The following is a 27,577-nucleotide window of genomic DNA, read 5'->3' as shown; positions in this document are numbered from 1 at the left end:
CAGCGCTCAGGGGTACGCAAAGTGCACTAAACCGCAGCGAGTAAGGCGGGTTGTAGTTTTTTGCGCCTTCAGTTTGATAGTTTGCGAGCTGTGGCGACTGCCCAGAAGGACTGCTTTTCCCAGAAACCCACGCGCCCCAATTAGAAACGTCAACGAGCCAGTGAACATTAAGCGGAGCAGACCAAAATCCCAAACAAGGAAATGGTGGGGGAATAAAACGACCAGATTATTTAATTAATGCATGTAATAATTAATATTTTATTTTATTGTAATTTAAGACGTATTTATGGGTTAAAATGGATTACGACTTCAAAACAAAGCTGGCAGCCGAGAGGGAGAGAGTAGAAGATCTGTTCGAATATGAAGGTTGCAAAGTGGGTCGAGGCACCTACGGGCACGTTTATAAAGCTAAGCGCAAAGACGGGTAAGATAACCGTGATCGGTATTGTTTGTTCTGAGATTCAGCCCATTGCAGGACGCATTTTGGGACCGCGAGTACCGCTTGTGTGTTGAACGCAGCGTTAGATTTGAACCTCCCCGAAGCGATATCCTTCTGCGTGTGTGTGTGTGTGTGTGTCTGTGTTTTTGTTTTCATGTAACGCACGCATTCACTCACCAACGGTCCCCCTCTACACTCACGCGCACTCACACTCACGTATACACACACGCGCATACTTCCTCTCTTTCCTCCTCCTCAACTTCTCTCCCAACACCCAGCATTGGGTGCAGCATTGAAACCACGGCTGCTGGTTGTCTCTTAGAAAGCGTGGCGGCATAGGTAGCTCGGTGTGCTGCGGCGCTTGCGACACTTGGCGGGGTTGCGGTGGCCCCAGCTTTAACAGTGAGGAATACCGAACTTTGTTTACAGACACACTAGGCTGTTAGGGGCTCCTTTTATTTTTGACAATCCATGTGAAGCAGAAGACAAGCCCAGCATCACAGCAAATGGGATGTTTACATTTCTGCTCAACTGTTCCTACTGTCAGTACTTACCCAAACCCCGTTTCTACCTCCTTGTGGGCTTTTATTTGACATTTGTATGCTAGCCAAGAGGTGAATCACTCTGACCCTTCAGCATAGAGGCGGAAATAGCATGGCAGACCAGGCAGTAAGTGCTATTTACAAAGGTTAAGATCAGCTACTTTCCCCCCTGTCATACTCTGACAGTTCTGTGTGATAACAATATGACGTAGGAGGTGCATGCTGCATACTCACCAATTGCACACACATTTTCTATAAATTGGTAAATCAAACTATTACAATTTCTTTTCTTAAACTAAAGAAAGTTCAGAGAATAGATCATTGCTTTTCAAAAACTAGGAAAATGATACGCAAATGTTTGCATAGACCATAAATGTTCTACATATTTGGAGGGATAGTTTGCAGGCTTAAAGTAAAAGAGGCTGTGGCAGAGAGGGAAGCTATTGAAGGCTCCCGACTGACCTTTGAGGAGGCAGGATGATGGGTAGTCCTTGACTGACTGCAAAATACCTGCAGCAGTGGCTTAGTGACAGCCGCCGCTGAGATTTCAATTCCCAAAGCAAAGAACATACCAAGTACTGAGGACCTCCTTGCCTGAACTCCACAAAGTGCCACTTCTGACGTATAAGTACAAGTAAAAAGCAGTTTGCTCCCATCTACATAAATAAACTTAAAGCAGTTCAGGGATGAATCAAAACTGGGTCTATTTCAGGCCTGTGAACCGACAATGTGACTGGAGAAGGAAGAATGATTTTCTCTTTATTTGTCCAGGTCTCAATATTTTGACCAGGAGTGAATGAATTTCTAAGTTGTAGAATATCACTCAAACCACAAGAGCTCTAAAAGCAAGAATTTTTTATTTTTTTTTTGCCTTCAAGGAAATACAGTGTTTGGAAAATATACTTACATGATTATGAACATGAATGTGAACTTTGGAGTCGATGAAATTGAGAAAAGTCAACAGTAGACAGATATGAAACAGCTGTGTAGCTTTTAGAAAAGCTCTCATCAGCGAGGCGAATCAAAACAGTTTGCCAGGGTCCATAAAGATTAGCCCTTGTAGCAATGGAAAAATGTCATGTGGTGTAATGGAGCCATATTTACTCTGCCGCAGGGCGATGATCAGGCCGGAATAAGAAGAGCGCCGAAAGAATAAAGAGCCAGATTTTCTATTATTAGGTCTATTTATGAGTTCACAGGAATATTTAATAATCAGTTCATCAGTTTACAGGTGTCTGGCTCATCAGTTCAGTCTTGTTAAACTGTTATTATAACTCTGGGCAGAATTAAATGGAGTCGTACCATTAGCTTAATGCCTGGAAAAACCTATAAGTATCTGTACGCACATGGCCATGGATCGCTGGTGGGCCCAGATTCCTGCTAATGTTGCATACAGATGCAGATAAATTAGTTAGCACCTCTGGTAAATATGTGTTTAAAGCCATAAAATAGATATTTTTAAATGCAGCAGCATAATCTCCCTTTAGTAAACATTTTTATTTGAGCATGCTAAAATATAGTTGTTTTTCTCTAAATTACTAACTGGTGACATATTTATTGTCCAGCCTCTTTGGCCAAATGCTAGACAGAGGGATGTTTGAACCTTTGGTCCTCTCTGATGCTCTCTGCAGTTCAGCTCAGTCTACAGGCTTTCTGTAGGTTGTAGCTCCTGGTACTGAGATATTGGTGGAGGAATGTTGAATCTGTGCCTGGTGAACCATTTTTCTGTTCATATGACCATATATTTTGGATTAGTGGACACTCACCTATTCACGGTTCTGTATTTGCAGAATTTTTTTTATAAAGCACAAGTAAAATATTCAAAAGGCACAGGAGCCATGGGAAGTTGAAATGGTGCAATGCTTCTCAACACATCATTGGCTGGTGCTTGCAAAGCCACCAATCCATTTGTTTTCCTTGCCACTGATTGGCTGAACCCTCCGAGAGTGTAAACAAGGAAGATTGTGGATATGAACACTGCCTTTGCTGTAGTGCAAAGAGAGTGTTCATTGTTTGTATTAATGCATATTGTGGTGTATTTTGTAGAGATGCAATGATAAATTGGCTGGTCGATAAATTGCTCTCCTTCATTTTGAGAGATCTATGATTGGCCGATGCTTAGATGTGAAACCGATGTTTTCCACCGATCTTATCTACATCTGCAAAGGTCTGAAAATCAGCCACTGTCCCGTTTTGTTCTGCCCTGATAGAAGACTGACTGACTGACAGACCCACCCACCAGGTCATGTGGTTAACAGTAATCACTCTACTGTTTCCAATTTAGTGACCTTATTGTTATATTTTGTGACTTTTCAGACAAAGAAAATGGTATTGGCCAATATCAGAATGAGCAGCTCTGTTTTTTTTCTGTTTTTTTTTTTTAAAGATTACTGATCTGTCAGAAAACTGCAGTCTACTCCTAATTTGTGCCTACACTTTGGCATTTCCTCTACTTGTTCATAAATAATTTTGCACATACAGGATGTATTTGTGTCAGTTTTTTGTTGTTGTAGTTAAGGGTTGCCACGATTTATAGACAATAAATGGTCATAAAAATGTTGAAATCTTAGGTGTGATGTAATGTACTTGCATAACATTGTCAAGAATATTTGTATTGTATTTTAGTCCCATCTGTAAGACTCACACAGTTGTAAATGACTAATAGCAAGTTTCTGGAAAATTTGATTGATTTTAACAAGTAACGTACAAATTAAATCAGCCGTTCACAATTTATATTGTTCTTTAGCTACATTTTAAATATGGATTGTTAGCAGGCAAGAACTGTGGCCAAATAGGAGTGGACAAAAAAGACAGCATTAGCCAGTGGTATCAGGAGTTAGTTTCCTCTGATGGAGCCTGAGCCTGGGTTGGATTGTCAGTGGCAGCAGGGGAGGCTCCAGGGAAAGGAAGCATCACCTGTTCTCACCGGACCCAACCTGTAAAAATTATTAAAGTGAAAACTCCTGGTGCCATCCCCTGTGAGTGGAACACTGGGAACGAATTAATCCACCTTCTTAGGTAATATGAAGATATTCAACGCTTTTTATTTAACGTTGGTGCGCTTCACGCCTAAAGCCAGAGCAATACAGTGCTTTAGCAAGTTAATCCCACAAGAGGGATGGCAGAGCTCGACAAGGTGTGAGCAGGGTTTAATGTGCAAAAGGAAATTGAGGGATTGTCCCTCAATGTGCATTCAGTTTGGAATTGTGCTCATGAACTGTTAGACAGGATTAGGAAAGTGTGACTCGAAGAATGTGCCCACATGAACAGGTAAAGTATGATGTATGTGAAAGCTGTACTGTTTTTTAAAAAAACCCCACTTTATTTCTATTCACTGAAGAATAGTGAAGAAAAACTTTTTTCACTGAAGAAAAAAGTTGAGGACCCAGAAGAATGTGTTATTTTTGTTTTGTTTGCGGGCAAAACATACTGAGAAATTCAAGTTTTAGTATTGCCGTAATTAAATTTGAAGAGTAGACTTTAATAATTGTTTAATGTGATTTAAAAAAAAATCTAGTCAGAAATAACCTCATTAATTGTTTAAAATGACTGAAATTCCACACATTTGCAGAAAGTAAAAAAAAAAATCTCTAAAATTGTTTCACTACGTTTTCTGGCATTTAGAAAAAAGAATTGTACTAATTCAAAAAACGTTTGGTCTGGTTTACCTTCGATAGTAAAGAATAACCCAGTCTGTATTATATCACAGTACATTAATTTTAAAGGAAAAACCTCAAAACATATCTTAAAAGTTGCTGTGCTGGACTTGTAGCTAAACATACGTCGTCACATTTTTCCTTGCAAAAATGATTCGTAGCTTTTAGCCATGTATGGGTGAATACAACAGACAACAACAAATCCCTTAGTTCCTAGTGAACCTCTGGGTACCTGTGTTTTTGCCCTGCAGAGTGCCTGATAAAGTTCTTCATGGTCTGAATTTGCTTAAACGATAAGCACCTATTTTGTTTACAGACCAAAAGCTGAAATGTGACGAGTGCCTGCGCTGCTCGGTTAGCGTCTGCCAAGTGTGCCTGAGAGCTCCTTTTATAAACCGTGTCCATCTGGGATGCAAATGAGGCTGGAGAGGGTTTGATGTGAGCACTACCAGGAAGTGTTTGATCTGTGCGGGCTCCGCACTCTGTCAAGTCCTCTCTGGATGCTGCTTACGCTTTAATCACGCCTCTCAGCGTAGGTTTTAACAGGGCCATGTCTCCCTTTGGCCATGATTTTGTCCAGTCTGCCTCTCCAACCCGTGGCCCTAAACACAGGGAGGTTGCTCAGTTGAAGCTATCGCTATTAGCCTGCAGACTCTGCTCTGCCCTGCAGGCTCACATTTTACTTATTAACTGATTTTCATGCACAGATCTGATTCTCAAGGGTAAATGGGGAAAAAAAGGGAAATGTGCCAGCTGAGAGCTGCAGCCAGGCCAGCGTGCAGTTTGAGTTTCTGTCTTTGCATCAAGGACATATTTCTGCAGGGCTGTGGTTCTGCTGTGGAACGTTCTGAATTCTACAGCAGATCACCATGTAGGGAACCCAGGAGAACTCACTGAAGTTAAATGAGCAGTATTATGTAAAATCAACTTTTCTTTTCTTTTTTTTAGTTTTACTTCATGTTACGAAAATATTCCCTCATAACTGCCATTCTTTCATAAGGTGTTTATTTGTATTTCTTAGTGTTAAAATGTATATGAACACATTCATGTCAGATTTTTTTCACATGAGAACATTGTGCTGCTCTGCCATCTAATAGTAATAACACCTCCACTTCTTTCTGTTTTTCTCTCCACAGGAAGGATGAGAAGGAATATGCACTGAAGCAAATTGAAGGCACTGGAATATCTATGTCAGCCTGCAGAGAAATTGCTGTAAGTCCCATTTTTTTTAACTGAGGCCTTAAAGATCCCCATCCTTTAAGAAAACTCCAGTAGAATCTCATGATGGAGTCAAACATTTGACTTTTTAAGCACTTGTTGCAGATATGTCAAGTCTAGACTTTTTAATAACATTGAATTCTTTATTGTCCCTTAGTGTTACACAGTTAATATGGTATATTATTCTATATTAAGACTTACTCTAAAGATGAGGAGAATATCTATATTCATTACATGTTGCTTCACTGAAAACCAGTTTATAGTGGAACATTATAAGTTGATGAGCTAAACCTAAAGAGACAGCTTTTTGCTTCAAATCTATTTTATGTGCTGTACCATAAACTCTGAATATATAGCTTGGCATAGATTTGTACCATAAATTAATCTTTTATTGCAGCAGCACAATCTCACACAGGAAAACCGAGAAATATTCCATCTTTATTCTCAATGTTTTCCAGTGGGGGGACAAAATATTCAGTTGAGAAATTATTTTTTTTAACAAATGTATTTTTGAAACAAACAATCTCTTTAAAGGGGGCAGAATGATGTGTCTTTTAAGCACATAGTGTCATTTTATAGCACAATTAAGTAGCAATGTTCGCTATGTATGTTACATGCGTTTCTGTCAAGAAAAGTAGATATTTTGTTTTGTAATAATTTCACACTGATTTTGCGTTAATGGGTCGCATGACTTAGAAGCTATTGAAGAAAAATACTAAATTTAAACTAAAAAAATAGGTAACAAAAATAAAAAATTAGTTGAAATGGAATAAAAATGTGTGTGCCTCATCTATACAGTTTAGTAGAACAATTTCACATTGATTTTTAGTCAATGGGATACACTATATGGAAGCTATTGAAGAAAAAATTATATTAATTATTAAAATTAATGAAACTATTGAATATGACTTGAAATTTTAGTGGAGGATACTGTGTCTCATTTAAAAGCATGAATTACCACTTTTTTGTATCAGTTGGTCACAGGCCAAGGCATTTATTAACATTTGTTTGACAGGAGTGTTTGGTTCGGAAATTTGTTGACAGTCCCTAAGTGAACCTCCAAGCGCTTGAGGAGGGAGCGGTAGAGAACGGTTGGCCGAAATTAGCGTTCATATATCGGATCAACCTTGAGCTAAACGCCGCTTGCTCTGCGGATATTGGAATATCCAGGTTCTGTTTGATGGCCAAGGTACTGAAGTGAGCAGACCTGTCAAGTCTTTGGCACTTGGAATATCCAATATCCAACTTGAAACTAACTTCACTGCGGTTGGTGACACAATAAAAACACCGGGATAAAGTTTGTTTTGATCTGTGGCCTGTAAAGATGGCACCGAGCGACTGCACGAGACGTAAATGCCCCACAATGTCTTACGCAGTGACGTTGGTTCCAAAGCTCTATTGGCCAATAGTAGGAGCTGGAAGGCAGCTCTCCTCATTAACATAAAGATGCACACGGAGAAGTAGAAAAAGGACAAGTAGAAAAAGGAGAGGAGGCAATGACAAAAGAAGGAGGGCTTGTATAAGGAAAAGACAAAACAAAATATCTACATTTCTTGACAAAAACACACATTTAAGGAAAAGTAAAATTAATATACATTTTTTGATGACAGCACATGTATAAAGGAAAGGAAAAACTAAACATACATTTCTTGATGACAACAAATGTGTAAGGACAAGGAAAAGCAATATATAGATCTGTATTTCTTGACAGAAACTCGTGTAAGGACAAGGAAAAACTAAATATATATATGCTTTTAATTCTTATTATGCGAGTTTTGGTCCTCCATAGTTTGAAGCTTCAATGCTGGGGGGAAAAAAAGTGAATTTTCACTGGAATGTCGTGTTCATATAGCTGTCCAATGCTTACCATAACCGTTTCAGCACACTACTCACTGAATCTCCTCATGTATCGGAACCTGTTCTTCCTTTCTTTCGCGCAAAAATACACATGTCCGTTGTAAGGACACTCAGTGGGGACCCGGAAATTCAACCACACACACAGGAGTTCGCAAAGGAAAAAACAAGTTTAATTAAATTTACAGACTCTGGTTGCTGCTCAGGATGAGGTCGTCAAACACAGCACTGAGAAGAGAGGGGAGAAGGCTGGTGATGCACTGATAAAGGAGGGGTATCTTAGAAATGTTCAGCTTAACTGACCTGTAGAGCAGTGGACGGGTGGAGCTGAAAAACCAAGGGTCTGACGACAGGGAGGTGCAGGTAACCAGGTAGAACAGGCTACTGCGGAAGCAACAAAGATCTCCACAAGGAGATCCAAGAGGCAACACCGAGGGACTTTGACGATAATCAGGCAGAGGTCATACACAGGAGGACAGAGAGAGCAAACTTAGCTTGAGGGGCAGGCAATATTCAGTGGTCGTGAGGCAAAGCTTGGGTCAGGGTCCAGAAATCCAGAACAGAAGGGATCCGTGAAGGGCTTGGCAGAGGGTGTCAATCCATGGACAGAAAAGGGTTGTAGAAACACTGGAGGCTTGGAAGAAAACGCTGGATCGCTACTGGCTAGTGGCTGTTGATAATCTGGCAAGGAGGCAGAGGCTGAGAGGAGTTTAAGTAGGGCAGGGACCAGGTGGAACAGGTAAGCAATCAGGCGTGACAGGTGAGCTGAATGAGTGTTTAAACACAGCATGGACAGGACAGAACATGAATCATGACAGTCCGTGTCATTTTTAATAAAACCAAATTGACTATCAGAGGTCAGGACAAACTCTTCTAGCCTGTTTATTGGTATTCTTTTAGAAAAACCTTTTGACAGACTACTAGCTAAGGTAATTGTCCAAAGAGATAACCTTAGCGGTTTTGTCCTTAATAATGGGTACCAGTATGATAGATAACATTAAATTAGGTAGCAAACCATGTAATAGACAGCCAGTAAAACACATAGAAAGTAACGGACAGAATTTCTTGCATTCATGCTCAGTAGGAATGTTATCCTTCCTGCAGGCTTTGTTTTCTTTCTGTGTCTTTCTGTGCATTATGTATTGCTTGTGGGCATCCATTCACTTTCTCATTACTATGTATGCCATTCACTACAAAAGCGTTACTTTTGGCACAGTTAAACAGTGCACTGTAGTGGTCCTGTCATGAGTCATTTCTTTAACCTCAATGACACCATCAGTTGTAGCTGGTTAAGAAACTCGTCTTCATTTTGAGGACATTCATAAGGTCACCTCAAAGTAGCGACACACATACACACCCGATGACCAGAGTATTGGTTTGTACATTTCTGCAACTTAATTGCACTCTGAAGTTATATGAAACAAACTAAATCGGTTAAGCATTGAGTGCATCTTCCTCCATTTCATCAGTTGGCACAGTTTCTCAATCAGATAGCCAAGCAGAGTGTCAGGATCAAGGTCCGGACAAAATTTTTGTAGCAACAACACAAAGGAATTAGAACAAACTTAGAATCCAGAAAAAAATCTTCCAGAACAAGAACATTTCATTTTTATTATTACTTAGAAACTGTGGAGTACTCATTACTTTTACAAATTTAGAGCAAACTTAGAAAGTCCAGGGATGTAGCACCCCAGAAGTCCAGAGGACATTTATTTACTTACACTTATTTAGCAACCCAGAATAGGGATTAGAACTTGGAATCCAGAAAAACTACCTTAGCAATTACTTTTTAGACTCCTATTCTTAAACCAGAAAAGGAATTAGACCAGAGGATACTTACTTATACTTATCTACCAACCCTGAATAGGAGTATCTAGTTTACATACTTTAAATCAACATTAGATTGTTTTTCTTCTTTTGCGCTTTCCTTTGGTTTGTTATTTTGTTTGTATTTCCTTTTAATTCCTGTAAAGCACTTTATATTGCCTTGTTGCTATATAAATAAAATGACCTTTACCTTTACCATAGGTGTTCTGTAAAGTCACTGACTACCATTTCCCAAAATGTCACAGTTGTAGCTGCTTTCGAGTAAAAGGGGCTTGTCACTCCAACGCCTCAAGACTCTGATGTTTCCTCTGAGGTTTGATGATGAGCACCAGTGCCGTGACTGAATTACAAATATATTTCTTGTGCTACCATCCGTCACCGCCATGGTTTTTAATGACTTAATGACATAATTTTAATAGCAGCAGCCAATGTAGGGAAATACCACATGGAAACCTGTTCCAGATATCTCTGGCTCTGGAAAAAGGCATCGTACAAAAGTGAATTTAACTAATTCTTGATTAAGGCACTTTATACTATGTGAGCTTCCAATGAAAGTAATCAGGTGATGTGTGTTTGTGTGTGTAGAGGTGTGTCTCTGTGTGTGCATACTGCACTTTGAGACATTTCACTCTGTTTCAAGTTCACACAGGTTGTTTAAACCTATCACAGGTCGTCAAACTCATGCTGTGTCATAGGTCGTGAATGATATTTACCTTGTTTAGCTGTGGAATGATTATTTCCTTCCTTATTTCTTGTTGATTTATTTGCTCATATTTTCTAAAGCTCATGTGGGATGCTTTTTTGTTTTTGTCTGTTCTTTGCACTCTTGCCTTCATTTTATTGGGCACTGATTTCACATAGTATTTAAGTCATCCACACGCTTTATGGGTACATCGTCCTCATCAGTTGAAGCTGTGCTCTTTCTCTTATGCTGTTGGAAATCTTCGTTGTTATTCCAATTTGAATTTAAATGTTAATGTAAAAAGTCAAAGGTTTGGGGGCATATGTCAGTGATAGATCTCACATCTTAGGTCCCAGTTCTTTTGGTCTGTAGAGGGAACATCCATCCATACATCCATCCATCCATCCATCCATATATCCATACATAGATACATCCATGTGTGGTCACACGCACACTCTTATACTTGACGGCCATTTAGAATATTCAGTTGACCTAACCGTCAACTAAATATTTTTGGACTGTGAACAGAAACTGGAATTCCCACAAAGTCTCTGAAGTGGCAATGCAATGCGTTAAACCATGTCAAGGTTAACAAATCAATACATATCTGAATCTCAAGTTTTAGTTGCATGCTCATCATCTGGAGAGAGGTGGACTGCTTCCTCAGTGTCTGCAGTGAGCCTCTGCCTTCAGTGGAGGTGTTCAGTTTTCAGGTAGTTTTTAGGTCTACCTGTGTAAGTGGAACAGGTAGTAAAAGTGTTCTACCAACACAGATACCACAGGTGTAGGTAGAACACCAAGACCTGTTCCTACCTGTTTCCTATAAACCAGTTTTGGTAGAAGGAAGAGGGATAAAAGGGTCAAGGCTTCATCTAGTTTGTCATGGTGAAGAAAGGGCGGAGTCGCGACTGGATATATTACAACCATGGTGGTGAGTTATGAGTCATGATTTATGGAATAAGGTGTTGGATACATAAAAATGTCCGGACTCTGCCTTAGAGAGCTGATGAGTCATTGTGTGATTGATGAACCTCATGGAAAATTTGCTTCTGTATGACCGTCGCATTGTAGGTGATATGGACTCTTTCAGGTTAAACTGAATCTTAAGTTTAACCTGAAGGCGAATATGCTTCCTTTTTATCTTTACATCATACAGAAGAAACAGAGATTTCTACTTTTTTCTCAGGGTTACAATTTTACTTCAAATAACACTAAGTAAAAACTGGTAAGGAAATCAACAAGATCTGTTAATCTACTTGATTAATTTTATTATTTATCCACTCATTGATGTCTAGTTTTTACTTAAATGCAGTGATTATATGTTTTGCTATGGATTACCTGACCTGTATATATATGTTGGTAAATATGTTGGTCAATGTTCCAGTGATAATGGTTCTAAAGCAACTCTAAGGTTCAGGTCCATCACTACATCCAATCCTGTGGCTTTTGTGACAGTCATGAGATTTAAAATATAAGTATAAATAAAAAATCAGCTAATGATAAGATTGTTACACTGAATTCACCTTTTATATTTGTGTTAAAAAAAGGGGGAGAATTCGAATTAGGGGTGTCCCGATACAACTTTTTCACTTCTGATACAACATCAATATTGCAACTTTGAGTATTGGCCAATACCAATATTGAGCTGATACAATATCAGATCAAGAATAAGATCCGGAGATACTTGAACTCCTCCACTTGGGGCAGGACCCCCCCCCCCCCCCCTCGACCCGGAGAAGGCACTCTACCCTTTTCCAGCTCAAGACCATGGCCTCGGATTTGGAGGCACTGATCCTCATTACGACCGCTTCACACTCGGCTGCGAACCACTCCAGCGAGAGCTGCAGATCATGACCTGATGAAGCCAAAAGGACCACATTATCCGCAAAAAGCAGAGATGCGATCCTAAGGCCACCAAAACGGATCCCCTCAACACCTTGGCTGCGCCTAGGAATTCTGTCCATGAAAGTAATGAACAGAATCAGTGACAAAGGGCAGCCCTGGTGAAGTCCAGCTGTCATCGGAAACGAGCCTGACTTACTGCCGGAAATGCGGACCAGACCCTCCTCTCCAGGACCCCTGAATAGACCTTGCCAGGGAGGCTTAAGAGTGTGACCCCCTGTAATTGGAGCACACCCTACGGTCCCCATTTTTGAACAGGGGGACCACCACCCCAGTCTGCCAATCGAGGGGAACTGCCCCCGATGTCCATGCGATATTGCAGAGTCGCGTCAGCCAACACAACCCTGCAACATTCAGAGCCTTAAGGAACTCTGGGTGGATCTCATCCACCCCAGGGGCCTTGCCACCGAGGAGCTTTTTAGCCACCTCGGCAAACTCGTCCCCAGAGATTGGTGAGCCCAACCCAGAGTCCCCAGGCTCAGCTTCCTCAATGGAAGGCATGTTGGTGGGATTGAGGAGGTCTTTGAAGTATTCTGCCCACCGGCCCACAACGTCCCGAGTCGAGGTCAGCAGCACACCATCCCCACTATAAACAGTGTTGGTGCTGTACTGCATCCCCCTCCTGAGACGCTGGATGGTGGACCAGATTCACCTCGAAGCTGTGCGAAAGTCTTTCTCCATGGCCTCTCCAAACTTCTACTACGCCCGGGTTTTTGCCTCAGCAATCACCCGAGCCGCATGCCGCTTTGCCCGCCGGTACCCATCAGCTGCTTCTGGAGTCCTACAGGCCAAAAAGGCCTGATAGGACTCCTTCTTCAGCCTGACAGCATCCCTCACCGAAGGTGTCCACCAACGGGTTTGAGGGTTGCCGCCGGAGAGAAATGCACAAATAGGTCCTTCTGAAGTTGTGGCCGGCTCTCTCCCAGTGCGCTCTTTTTTTTTCATGTGGGAAGTGATCCAGACTCACCCCACTGTTTTTTTTGTGTGTGTTTTTTGTTTTAATTACAGCCAATAGTGACACAGTGTGGCATTATCTAAAATTACATCAGTCAAACGCAATAAGATAAACAACTACTTAGTTGAAGTTAGCCTTCCTGTGTTCACGCTGTAGATTCAGATTTCATTTGCTGGGTTGTGGACACAACCCAGCAAATGAAAAAATGGCAACCTCCATTGGTGAAAATTATAACAAAAGATACATTTTTGGAAGTAATTATGAGTTTTGGCGTATCAATAACATCTATTTTTTAGTTAATAGAAAAATTACAACATACAGTATTTAGGCATGTTCGACTAATTGTGGATCCCTTTAAACTATTTGAAACATCACTTAACAGCTAGTCACTTTACTGTGAGTAGCTGTTAGCTTGTTAGCTCAGATCCAACTTCTGGTTTTGGACCGGTACTGGGTCTACATGCTGCATGGCTATTCTATAAAGCTTGAAATCCAAAAATTCAGATCTTCCCTTATAGTTCGGGTTCATTTTTTGTAAACCAACTGTTGCACGTCATCCTGTAGATAGAATTCAACATAGAAAAATAATCCACACCTGGATGTTAGTTAATAAAATGTGTGGTTTAAAATGTTCATGTAGCGTATTTCCTCTTCTTTCTCAGCAGATCAGGCTTAAACTCATTTGTTTCTCAAATTTCACGGCCACCAGAATTTGGTCTTTCTCAAAACATCTCCAAGACTCTCCCAGCTGAACAAAAGGGTCTTTGTGGCTCCCAGACCGCCTCCACGCTTCGTTTAGCAAACAGTCGGGTTCAGCAACTGGCAAGCCACATGTGGCAGAGTTAAGTTGGGAAGGGTGGAAAGAGTTCGGTTTGGCTGCTCTGGGTTTTGGCTTTGCAGAATGGCTGGTAATTCTTTTCCATAGTAATGTTCTTCCTAAAGATATGAAAGTTAAGCAGCAGACAAAATGTTTAAGTAGACATGATATAACGATTCATTGTATGATGTATGGTTTTTATCTGGAGTCTATATATAGACAGATCTTGAATTCAGAGACACCTAGGTGAATCTTTATTGAGACCGCATAACTAGAAATGCAGTAGCATGAGAACAGCCTAAAGATATTTAGGGATCCATGAAATATTGGCATTAACATTGGGACTGGCTGATACTACTCAGTTTTTAACACATCAGTCCAATGAGTAAAACTGGGCCGATATTAAAGGGCAAGTTAACAAAAAAAATACTTTTTTTTTCTTTACATCATGTTATAATGTTATTTTCTCATCCAAAATATACCTGGAGTGTTGCTTTCATTCTTTCATGCATGTTTAAGAAATCCTGTTATCTCCCATGGCAGCCATTCGGCTGTGCAAAAGGCCTGGTTGGACGTACTGAGCTACTTCTCAGAGCTGCAGTTTCTAAGCTTCTGAGCTTCCACCTCTCAGAGGACGCAACTCTGTGACTCCCCCACTCAGATCCTTCAGACTAGCCAGCAGCAATTAGCAAACACCTCGTGGAACTGCACATCAGCTGTGCTCATTATACCAACTACTCCTCAATGCTATGCTGGTAAAAATGTTGTTAAAGGTGTTAATGGAGGAGCCATGTTGCCATTTTTGTAACCACTGAAGGTAAGCTTGATACTTGATTGTGCTATAAAACAGCACTATGTGACTGGAAAATACATAGTACTGATAATAGCAGATATTTATTGTCAGGTTTGTTTCTGGGTTGGGATTCCTATTGAGAAAAAATTTCTTTCTGGAGCCATGGATACTGCTGACGTTTTAAATCACTGGAACTGATTTTTACCCGAATGCTAACGTTTGGCCGTGACGTATGTAATACACCAACTCAATCATGAAGGAAGCTGCTCTGTGAAGCTTAGAGAAAATGGACCTTACCACAGGGGCCGCGTTTCATTGGCTGATGCCCATTCTACGTGCATAGCCCTCTCACAAACACACAGCATAATACTGATACAACTTCTACACCTTGAAGCCTGTCTGCTACACAGTCTTATGTTAGCTAAACAGATCAATATGCAATGTGTATTGTATCTGACATACACTAAATATTTTTATTTTAGCAGAAAAGGCTTTGGACTAAACTGTTACTCGTGTTAGCCACTCTGGCACCAAATACAGTGTATCAGGCCTAGGCACACTCAAACATTTGCCAACAAACCACAGGAATCACCCACTGATTTCAAAAGTAACCTACAAAATGATGAATGCCCGACTTACCCAGCCTTGCGAGACCAATAGGCATCAGTGATCTTGTCCACAGCTATATTGATGTAGAGGGTGTGTGGATTTGCCGTTTTCTTCATCGAGCGAAAGCATTTTGCTGTGACGTGCACAAGTTGGAGGCATCGCGTGGCTCAAACACCTTGATCTCATCCAAAAAAGATGACATGAACTTCTTAGTTCCTCTGTCCATTGTAGTAGCTGATATATTGTGAAAATCCGGTAGAAATGATGCACTAATCGAGTCAGAAGTACACTGCAGAGAATCAGTCGAAGTGGAAGAAGCCATCTTTACATAGAAACAACGCGTTGCCAGGTTTTGTTTGTGAGACTTGAGGCCACGTGGGATTTTCTAGGTCGGTTGTGGGCAGTGCTTGGTAAGGTCCATTGCGTGAGCTGGAAGAAGAGTCGAGTAGAACCATGGAATCTTTGGCAGCAATAAAATGTGTTACACATTCCTCTTGCACCGACTTTAACTGCTCAATATTTGGAACTGTGGCCAACATGGACTGAACGACTTCGTTCACTTCTTCCACTGCCATTGCTAAACTACAACCATAGGCAGATTACAATTCTAAAACTCGATGTCATCTGTTCACAAATCCTACTTCTGTTCACTGATTGGTCTTGATGAAATGCATAATCAGGCAATAATAAAAACTTTAGATGGCAGAAAAATATCAGATATGATATTTTATTGTTTTAGTTGACGATATTTTCACAGTTGGTCTTCCACCTACACATGGAAGGAGATGTAGGCAGAGATTGCATAACTAAGCCCAGCAAGGTTTCACAACCCTGCAAATCTCTGCGACACAAACAGTCTGGGTTTAGCTTCTGCTTGGGTGAGTTGCGTAAATGCTCTAGTTGTCTGAGGTGATCAGTTAGGTCAAAGCTAAATTTAACAAGGTGGGCGGAGCTTACTCTGGGTGGAGGAACTCAGGTGTAAAGATTCCAAACACTTTGTGATTTTGCGGTAGTTCCAGAAAATACAGTTGTGTTCAACTAAGTTCAACACTCCCAGTTAGCTCATGTTTACTTTTTGGTGTAAACATGGTGTTTATTATGGTGTTTCGTAAGCAAACTTCATAAAGTCCAAGTTTTGGAGTGCATTACTTGAAGTAAACATATGGACGAACACCTAAACCAGCACAGCTTATTAATGAAAGATTGTCAACAAAGATCTTTCCTTGGTCACCTTTGTCCTTTCTGAATGATGCACTTCTTGGCTGGTTTTACTTGGGTCTTGGTGGTGTTGCACATTCTAAATCTTTTTTCATAGCTGATTGTTGAAGTAAAGTGATGTGCAGCACATCCTCCCAGTAGTTAGAGCCTTACTTGCATCAATGAATCTATCAACAACGAGCAGCTCAATTTAGTTCACTTCTAGCCATCATAATTTAAGATAAATATGGAAAACAATGATAGTTAACATTATTAAGAATTTATTTTGACCCACCAGGGCTACTTTTCTCTGAAACTGAAATATGTATTTCTTTTTTTATGTTACAGTTTATCCTATAATTATTACATTTTTCAAAAATATTTTATGCTACGCCATATTTCCATTGTAGCTATAATCTGTTTGGGATTAGTTCAGTCAAATTAAGATAAACATGACGGACCTCCTTCTTGTCTGTATGTTTTATTTGGACTCCGTAATCCCCCCTTGCCTTGAAATTGAGAACTTGAATAGTAGTTTGTTGCAAATGACCTTAAATCAGAGGAGATGAGTCCTAGACAAATCTTCATGTTGAAACATTTTCCTGATGCAAATGATACGTTTGTCTGCATGCCTGCGTGCAGGAACAGGGCAACATTCTGTCAAGGTAATTCAACCTTTGAATCAGGTGTGTTTGAACTGGGATGCGTCTAAAACACGCAATGCACCAGCTAAGGAGGGGTGTGATGATATGCAAAGGTATCAAGTTCATCAGAGCATAAAAGGAAGAGATATTTGCAAGATTTTGAAGAAGCAAAGCATTAAGTTCACTTGCACACACAGATTTACAAATCGTAAAGTATTTTAAAGAATCTGTAATTGAAGGAAAAATAATTCAGTCCAAGTTTGACTAATTCTCATTCAACCATTATTTGCTTATCTATTATGAAATGATATATTACAAATCTGAATGTCCTGAACACAAATTTTCTTGGACATACATTATATGAAGATGATCATCTGTGAGTGGTCTTTAATAAGCCAGTCGGCTGTGCTCCTCTAATGACCACTGGCTTTGTTTTGCCAGCATGATGTTTGTGTTGCAGTTATATGTGTTTCTTGCCTCCATTGTTGCACTTTCTCAGTTTTTTCTCTGGATGTTATGGTGACAGCAATGAAACCGAACGTGGCAGAGAGGGATTTTCTTCCAGAACCGTAAAAGAGGTGTGGGTAGCATTTGGATAAAGTCGACGCTGTTCCTGTGTGCACCTTCACCTTAACAAAGTTATTGTGTCTAGCAGCATAATTCTGTGCAGTAAGAACATTAGGGTGTTTTAAATCTTCGTTGCTCTTTTCTGCCGAGAACAGCCTTAAGGGCTTTTGAGTGTTCTTCATGTTCAAGTTGAGGTGTGGTGAGGGGTTGGAGCAAATTATTTTGAAATTAAACAACAGTTCTTTCACATACAAACTTCCAAGATTCTAACTACCTGATTGAACACACTAAATATGTGTTTAGAGACTCGTATGGGCAGAAATTTGTGTAGCAATCACCCAGCAAAGTCCAGTCACACATTACAATTGACTGAGTTTCCTTTGATAGAAAACATTTTATCAGTTGACCTAATAACTTATCAGTTCCTCCAGAGTGTTATAGTATTCTTTTGTGATTGTTTCAACTTAAAACGACTGAATTTTGCAGCTACTTTTTTAGTAAGTTGCGGTCAATTTGCAAATGTTCTTCAAGCTTGATTGAAAAGGTTTATATATGTGGAAAAACTTTTATAAAGATGGAGATTTAACAGATCACTACGATTCTTGTGAATAGTAGTAATTTCAGAAAGTTGAAATTGCTACACATAACCTTTCCCAAAAAGGCAGGATTTTAACATAGTTACTATCTAAAGTAATAATAATAATAAAAACATTTTCATGTACCTTCTTGTAATAGTGTCCTTAATACCAATCAAATCCTGTCCTGAGGAGCTGTCAAAGTGCAAAAGAAGAATTCCATATTGGTCATTACAACACAAATCCTAAAGAACGTCTCAAAATGGTTGCAAAGAAACCCTCAAAAATCTTGCTTTCGTCTTGCAGGTTCCACTTTCAAGGGATGTTGTGAAATAGGAAGTTAAATTAGAATGGGATCGAGAGGATTGGTCAAAATTCAGCAAGAAGGAAGTGGAAAATGAGAAGGTGATTGGTCAGATTTGGGGAAAAGTTGCATTGACTGATGAAAATTGCAAATCTGTGCAAAATTTGCGAATGATGAATTAATGAACTTCCTGGAGGGACTGACTTCTACCTGTCTGCCATCGTTTGATGACCAGGATTGAACTGGCATGTCTGTAACTGACGTGTAACCTGTGTGTGTGACTAGCCACTGTTTCATACGGGGAAAGAAAAATCAGAATTTTCCTTAAAGTACTATATAGCTGAAAGCCTTTCAGTTTTTAGTCATTGTTCTGGAAGTCTCGTCACCAGCTCTCCCCTCTGCTCCATCTCCACCCTGCTTCATTCTCAGTTTGACCTTCATGAATTGAAACAATGTTCATGAATATTGTAATTCCCGAGGCATTTCCATGTTTGCTCACAATGGCTTTTGTTTTGCAAAAGCCCTGGCCTCACAAATGCAGTCTCTTACCTCCGGGCCCCCAGAAGCACGTGGCAGATGCGGAGGAAACCTTGACGCACATGATTGACGGGTTTGTTTTTCCTCACCTTGTTCCAGGTTAGGAGACGTCTCCAGTCAGCCCACAGTTTAAAAGAACTTATCCTTTTAAATTGTGCAGCATTTGGTGGCCTTTAACCTCAGCGGTAGAAACATAGAATGGTGAGGTTTTATCTTTACTGCCCCCAGGCTGATAAGCTGTGTTTGTTCTGGCCTATGTTGACAATTCTTCCTAGAAGCACGTGGATCGCTGTGCAAATAGGACCGCAGTTTAATGTTAAAAGCGGCGGTTATAAAGCCCTAAAAGACGGTTACCATGGAGCAAATGGCTACTAAAACCCATGATTTACACTTCTCTAAGAAGATCAAGTTCGGTAAACCATTAAAGAATTCACTGCTTCAGTAAAAACAACATAATACAATAATTCATGCGTTTAATCTGTCAGTAATACGTATTACTGCATTCCTTCTGCCCAGTCCCACACTATTATACTTGGAGCGGCAGCCTGTAGATTAGCCAGCGGTTTGTATGCAATAATAGCACCAAATGTCTGCTGCTAAACTAGCCGCCGCTGTGTTCAGGGAAGAGAGCTGGCTTTTCCCTGCACTGTCTGTCCGTAACCAGCGGTTGGCACGGAGCTCTCTGCAGCATTCATCGATCTGCTGCTCGCCAGCAGCATGAGAGCAGCCATTAATCAGTCCACAGCAGCTGGCTGATGCAGGACAGCATGTTTTCTTTCTCTCCAGTTGCTCCGTCAGTGTGATGCAAATCCGGTTTGGTGCGGCAATAAACTGGCATTTTTGCAGCCTTGCTTGTTGTGAGTTTCCCATTTCGACTGCAGAAATTTTGCTCATGCTATGTGATTCATTAAAGTTCTTCATGGATAATATATGACTTCCTGTCCAATATCAGCTAAAAGGTTCAATCTTGCAGGAGCATAAGGGAAGGAATAGAGCAAATAAATGATCTGAATCGATCTCAAACTCTAGTTTGTTTTCCTAGAAAGTCGAGGCAAATGAACTAGAGTTTCAGTCAAGTTTATTTGTATAAAACATTTCAGCAACATTTCAACATCTTTAACATGTTAAATAATACCCTAAACATCGTGCAGTACCCAATTATGAAACAAGTACTAAACATTACATTTTGTCAAATGCCATCTTCAAAATCAACAGTAACTAGTGGTTGTACCGGCCAATTGGTGGCGGTACTTTCATTGCAGCGTCAGAATGGAGGTTTTGTATCAAATCTGCTGCCTTGAAGGTTGTACAGAATGATGTCCCCGCTAACCTGCTAGCTTTATAACTAGACTGGTCAAAAACAAAGAAACAGCAGTCTCTTACTTGACTGTGTATATTCTGCATGTGTATTTGCAGACATAAATATTCCATTGTGTTATTCAAGTGACATTGGCAAAATATCCACCATCTTCCATGTATTATTTTTTTTAAGCTCCATTACAAAGAGACAAAATATACATGTTTCTAATACTATGTTCAGTCTTCCACCCCATTGAAGTTGTTGTATCTCTGTAAAAACTGGACAGAGCAGCCAGCAGTGTGTTCCCAGCGTGTCCTCCATCCCTCCACATTTAAAATGGCCTAAATGGTCTTTGTTTAATAGTGCGTGAAAGCGAGTCACAAGATTTTCTGCACATGGAAAATTTTCCCACCCGGCTCGCTGCGGCTGAGGCTGGATTACAGCCGTATGATTATAGCCTGCAGCGGTGTTGTGTTGGTTTGCTGTAATGTTACACCAGCAGAGTCCACACAATAAATATTCTACATGTAAATCCCAGCGTTTATATATGTGAGGTCATTTCAGAAAATCAGTTCAGCCGCTTTTTCTCTGTGGTTGTCTGTGATGTTATGCCAAGAGGCGGGACCTTTTTGAAACTGCATTGAGTTTGTAATAATGGGACAACAAACCAGCACCACTGTGTTTAGATGGTTAAAGTTTAAACTGTGAACCGCATCTTTATTTTTTTTTTATCTCCTCCTCTATATTTTTAATTGTGCCGCTGATGAGCACTGTTTTTATTGCTGTACAGTACATTGTTGTTGTCAGGTATACAGGTAGGCTCAAAATGATTAATGTATGGATGTATGTTTTATGTTTTTGTTGAGGTCTTTATGTGCTACTGGATACTTGAATTTCCCTGGGATTTTATGACTATCTGTTGATTAATTGTTTGATTGATAATCAACCATCAGAGATGTTGGCATCTTATTCAGGCATTGGAGCGACAAGCCCCGCCTACTTGGGAATGTCTACATATGCTGTGTTTTGGGGAAATTGCAGAAGATTCACCCTCATTCAACGTGCTGGAAAAGTCTTCCTACCATCACCATAATCTTGATTCTCTTTCCCAATAAAGTCGGTACTCTGGCTCAGCCACTCCAAACATTGCTTAAATTATTGTTGCGATAACTCGCTGATTGCATTGTCTGCTTACCCCTGATGAACTTACAGACTTCCGTCTGATGATGATGAGTCTTGTGCGTGACAGTGCCTTCGGCAATTGAAGTCATAGTTCTGCTTTCATACAGCAAGTTTCCCTCAGGGGTGCTAGTGGTGGCAGTCTGATGGACTAGCCCATGGACTTGGTGCCACAATGCTCCATTATAGCCTTTGGATTATCGCTGTAATCAAACACTAACCCCACTTCCACAGCCAGAGGCTGAATCAAACAGCTTGTGTACAATTCCACCATTATTTTTCCTGGACTTACCCATCCTAACCCCTTCTATTTTTAAACCTTGCTATAAAGTGAAGAGCAAATGATTAAATAACTTGTTTTGGGGGGTTTAACAGCAAGATTCCCTGTTTTTACTCCCTCAAAACTCAGCTGACACACTCAAAAGAAATCTTACTGACTTACAAATAGAAGTGAGTAAAATGTCTATTCATCAGTGCATTTCAAACGTTTTTTTCCCAATTAAATATCGGTTGTGAAAACCCAGTGAATCGATTATTGCCACAGTGAGCAACACTATGGAGAGCCGTGTATACCACCATGGTCGTTTATATGGGCAGGAAAAATTATTTTAAAAAAGTAATACATCGAAATCTCTGATAAAAATTCTGAGTTTCATATATTTTAGGGACATTTTTGCTTTTGTTTGTTTGTAAAGCTTGGGAAAGAAGACAACGAGAGCTGTGTCCTGGTTGAGTTTAAAGATGCAATGTTATTTGTGTGGAGCTGGTGGTTTGTATAAGGCCATTTTGTTTTGTACGCTTTCTATGTAGAGTGTCTTATAAGCTCACCATAGATATACTACCATGTCCTTCTTCGATAAATATTTCTTCTATCAAAATGAAATGCACCGTATTTCAAAAATAAGTACTGATATTGAAGTCTGCATATATATAAAGACATGTAAGAAAATCTGTGGATTCTTGGGCATTCTTTGCACCCTCTGTGGCAGTTTTACTGTTAGACTCCTTGAAGCTTCTGCTACTGAATAATTCATCCACATGACAGGATTCATTTCTGTTGGAGCTCCCCTCTAGCTGAGCTAGCTTTGCAGTAATGGAGGCTTGTCGGAAGGCAGTGATTGATTCTGGACGGACTGTTATGGGTCAGAGAATGACGCAGCGTAAGTGGGAATTGTTCAGATCAGTGAACCATTACAAAAGGTGCAGCACAGAGTTTAGAATGCAGTTATTTAGCTCTGTCACTGCATACTGTCACTGTCACTGTTTACGTCCAATAAGCTGCTGTTACAGCTCCACACTCAGCAGCTCTCTGTCATGTTGGCATGCTGTTGGGTCCGTGGTTTTGAGTTTGTCATCTAAGTAACACTTTCAGAAGTACAATAAACCTCCCACAATAAGCAGTTAAGCAAGTAATTGTATAATAAATATAACGAAGCTCAATATTTCCATTCTTCATAATGCGTACTATTTGTTTGTTGTGGGTTGTTTTTTTTAAAGTTTTAAATGTCTTCTAGTTTCACTGAGGAGTGTTCTCTACAAAATTAGTGTTTATTAGACTTTCAGAGTTTGAACTGGCATTATTATGCCCTTATCTTGAAAATGGTCTCAAAACAACATTATCATTTATTGAAATCACTTCTGGGACATTGTATGGTCAAGTAAAATGTATTATTGTGACACAGTCATAGGTGTTCATTTGTTGCAAGATTTAAAAGTGTATTTTACATGTTCTACTGAAAATGTATTGTTTTGTAGCATTTCGTCATAAGGCGGTCCTCCCACATGCTGTATTACATTTCCAAATGTTGATATAAATCTCAGTGTAGTGTCTCTTCCAGCAGTGCACATCTAGAGACTGAAACTTTCTGCCCATTGTTCTGAGCTCAAGTTCCGCCAGATTGAATGGAGAACATACTGTATGTAAACTACAATTCTTTTTAGTTTTGCCATTGATTCTTTATTGGATTTAGGTCTGTACTTTAACTGGGCTGTTTATGCACATGAAAATAATTTGATGTAAACCATCCCACCATATCTCTGGAAGATAAACCTCTACCTCAGTTAATTTTTGCAACTTCTAACAGTCAAAGCAGAAAAGCTTCCTCCCAGCATGACGCTGCCATCGCCGTGTTTTGCTTTTGGTGTGTTCAAGAGGTTTACTTCTTCACATAGTAATTTGCATGTAGTTCAGAAAGTTGAGGTTTTATATTTTTGCTCTACATTACACTTCTTAACCTTGTCTCTGACCCTTTTATTTAGGGGTATCAGAACAAACACACCTTATAAATCTGCATTTTCAAACAGTGCATCCTGTTCTATGTAATGTGATTAAATGGAGGGAGAACGTTCTGGGTGTGTGAATAAATCTTGTTTACCAGCATCTTGTTATGAGTAAATACTATTTAAAATTTTAGCCAAACTTTTCAGACTGTGTGGTAAAGGACTTGTGACATTATGGAGGACAGGAAGCAGACAGTCCGCATGAGGTGAGAGGAACAGGTGCAAATCCGGATCCTGGTGGTTGTTCTGCTGCCTGGACGCCTTGTTATTAACTTACACTTTAACTGAGGGAGCGAAGAATGGGACACAATGTTTCACACCTGTCATCATCTCACCAAAAGTCTGAACTTTAATATTTGATTCAATTCATCTAGTCTGAATAGAAAAATATACTGGAGAGCAGAGGTTATTGCATATAAACATGGATATATAGAAATCACTCTGTGTGTGTGTGTGTGGGCGTGCGCACGGGTGTGTGTGTGTGTAAATCATCTTTTGGAAAGAAAGAGGTGACGATTCTTTTTTTTCCCCAAAGTCATTTATGGCAAAACAATGACTTTGGGCATTATTTTAGGAAGGTGACAATATTACACTTTCAGAGGGTATGACTTATTTTCTCTCATATTTCCTCATATATTTCTTCTGTGTGTCTTCCAGCTGTTACGAGAACTGAAGCACCCGAACGTTATTGCCCTTCAGAAAGTGTTTCTGTCCCACAGCGACAGGAAGGTGTGGCTCCTGTTCGACTACGCCGAACATGATCTGTGGGTGAGTCTTTGTGCACCACTGCTGCAACATGCAACTGTGTTGATGACGGCCAAATCCACACTCTTTGTACAGAAACAGTCATTTGATTCTATTTTTGTCTACAATAAAAAAAATATTTAGTTTGTTTTATCTCTAGATGTTTGAAAGATAAAGCGTTTTGTCTGTCACAGTAAATCGATCCAGTGACATCCACAGACAGAGTGGGGGATGTGAAGCCTTGGGGACTCAAACCGTCTCAAACTTTGTTTACTTTGCAGCACATCATTAAGTTCCACCGCGCCTCCAAAGCCAACAAGAAGCCCATGCAGCTCCCCAGAGGGATGGTGAAATCTCTCCTGTACCAGATCCTGGATGGGATCCATTACCTCCACACCAACTGGGTGCTCCACAGGGATCTGGTAAGCAGCTAACTTTACTGCTCCAGTTTGCCTATATTAACACACACCACCCATGGCACACACTTCATCCTGGAGCCATTTCCATGTGATTAAGCAAGTAAATCTTTATCCATGGCTTTTTTAAGACGTTGATGACAACTTGCTGAGTAGATATATGCTTCATTTATAGAAATGAAAAGCAATTATTTTAAAAACGAGCTTTTAGTTGCTTTTTGTAAAGCTAAAGTCCTGGTTCTGCAGCTGAGAAGTTTAATTCATTTTTAGTTTTCAACAACCACCAGGCTTTGGTCACATGACCTGCAAAAGACATACAGTTTTTGAAGTTTGGAAGTATATACCGCTGGTTGGCCATTCAAACCTTATAAGTAAGAAGTAAGATATTGTACAGTGGATGGGAGCCAGTGGAGCTGGATGAGGAGCAGTGTGACATGAGAAAACTCTCCAATGGCCATCAGTTATCCTCCATTAGCCTACAGCAGCGCTGCTGTCTCTGGATTAATGCTGAAACTAAAGGACCGAATGTCTCTCCAGTTTGTCACACTGAATCAGCGCAGTCAGCAGAGATGTGTTTGTCCTGCTGTGCAGGTGTTGTTATGTCCCAGCGTGTTCTATTATTATAAATGAGATAGTGCGAAGGAGTGGGATTGTTGTGTGTGAGGAGCAGAACGCCCTGAACTCAACCATCTAATCTGACTGCAGCACACCATTAGTTACTGTGAGATTCTTCTCTTTTTTCTTTTCCCACATAACGTCTTTTGTTGTTGTTTACGGGAAGTTAGATTCTCTGAGACTCAGACAGAAGCAACAACAATCCGTCAGGAGGAATCTCAAACTATCGTGTGTGTGAGCTGTGAGTTGAGATTCATTTGTTCACAAGCTGAATTGTTGCATAAGGGTTTGTTGATCTGGACTGATGAGTGTAAATGTTATTGAGTAGTTAGCAGGACTGTTCCAATGCTTCAGCTGGCAGATGAATGCAATAAAAATGAAATGTTGGGATTAGAATTAGAAAACATTCCACAAATAGATTTCTCCAGAAGAGTGTCTCAAAAATTTCAAGTTTGACTAGTTGAAGGACTTCAGATCTTGGACTAGGAGGAATGTGTGGGCAGATTCTTGAGAAACAGAAACCCAGCCCCTTTAGGCAATCTGCTTCAAGACCTTGGGAGAAAAGAACATTTTCTGTGATCCCCTTTGGCACGCTTGAAAACTACTTTACATGCTCACTAGGGTTGCACCAATAAATTGGCCAGCCAATAAATTGACCCAGATTTCCTTAATTTTGGGAGATTGTTGATCGGCCGATACTTCCATTTGAAGACGGTCTTAACCAGTTTTTATCTGCATCAGTAAAGGTCTAAAAATTCTGTCTTGCTCTGCTGTGATAGAGGTTTTACTGATAGATAGATCTCTGCACGTTTGCAGTTAACAATAGTCACCCCACTGTTACCATCTCAGAAACGTTCTTGTTATATTTAGCAACATTTCAGACAAGAAAATGAGTTTCGGCCAAACTCAGAATCAGAAAGTCAGGCTTTTTAAACATTTATAATTGGGGATTGGCCAAAAAACTACTATCGGTGCAGCCCTAATGCTTACTGTCGGTTTCCCTGCTGAAAGCTACAGAGACTGAGAGGAAAGGGTAAATAAAGTGTGGCAGAAAAAACATGGGCTGCAAGTGTTTCCTGAAAATCTTTATTCTAGCGCTACTTTAACGCCAACCATGGTGTACAAGTTTCTAGTACAGCTCACAAAAATATTGTGGACAAAAAACTACAAAAACATGATAGTGATGGATTCAACTACCCTGAGTTCCAACAATTTGAATAAAATAAAATGAAAGGAGTTCAAGAATCTTGACAAATGTTTCCAGTTTCAGTGCTGATCTACTGGCACCTCTGTTATTATTACCCTCATCTGGTAGATCTCTTTTGGCTAACACTAATCTAAAGAAACTAAATAAAAATGCACAAAGAAGAACAAAATGTAAGAATAAACTAAGAAACTAAATTCAAAGGAATAAAACTATATAGCAATAATTAATACAGAGTGCTGAACAGAATATGGCAAAACCTGGACTGAGGTACAACATAGTAGATCATTATAGTAAAAAATCTAAAGGAAATCAGTATCATTTATTTATTTTTTCAGATAAAGGATAAGATGATATGTTCCATGAGTTTGTTGAGGCCAGATTTAATACTGAAAAAAAAATAAAAAATCATAACAATAACTTCTTTATGATTTTAAGCAGCTTCAATTTTATGTCTTTATTTGTTCAGCATTATTTTTCATATCTACTTTAAAGCTATAAGACTTGGAGATCCAGTAACTAATATTACTAGACTCACTACAAAAGTTAAGAAAATGACACTTTGTAATCAGAGCATTACCTCTAACTGAAGTCCAAGCTGCAGCTTGAAGTCATGTTTGCATTAAAAAATATTGTGGCAGTATCACAAAATATATTTAAAGGTTGTAAATTAAATGAAGAATTTCTGTACATACCCTGACTTTCTTGTTTAAAATGTTTC

At 39.8% G+C, this 27,577-nt stretch overlaps 1 protein-coding gene and 1 long non-coding RNA gene across 2 annotated transcripts in view; one reads left to right on the top strand and one right to left on the bottom strand.

Annotated features, from left to right (window-relative positions):
- The window catches only part of cdk19 (cyclin dependent kinase 19), a 54,075-nt gene continuing 26,498 nt past the window's right edge, over positions 1–27,577 (top strand). Inside the window, exons 1-4 of the mRNA XM_028040148.1 lie at positions 1–424; positions 5,774–5,849; positions 24,535–24,645; positions 24,903–25,043. Of these exons, the coding sequence (XP_027895949.1) occupies positions 297–424; positions 5,774–5,849; positions 24,535–24,645; positions 24,903–25,043 (456 nt within the window). The 5' untranslated portion in view covers positions 1–296. The remainder of the gene's footprint in view (positions 425–5,773; positions 5,850–24,534; positions 24,646–24,902; positions 25,044–27,577) is intronic.
- On the bottom strand, positions 7,861–9,462 carry LOC114158542 (uncharacterized). Its single transcript, XR_003598423.1, has 2 exons — positions 8,013–9,462; positions 7,861–7,937 (listed from the first exon to the last, which is right to left on the bottom strand). It is a non-coding gene; the product is annotated as an uncharacterized LOC114158542 (long non-coding RNA).

This window comes from Xiphophorus couchianus, chromosome 15 (genome assembly GCF_001444195.1).
Source record: "Xiphophorus couchianus chromosome 15, X_couchianus-1.0, whole genome shotgun sequence".
Lineage (NCBI taxonomy): Eukaryota > Metazoa > Chordata > Actinopteri > Cyprinodontiformes > Poeciliidae > Xiphophorus > Xiphophorus couchianus.
Note: the sequence above shows the minus strand (reverse complement) of the source record. Positions and strands in the feature narration are given on the sequence as shown.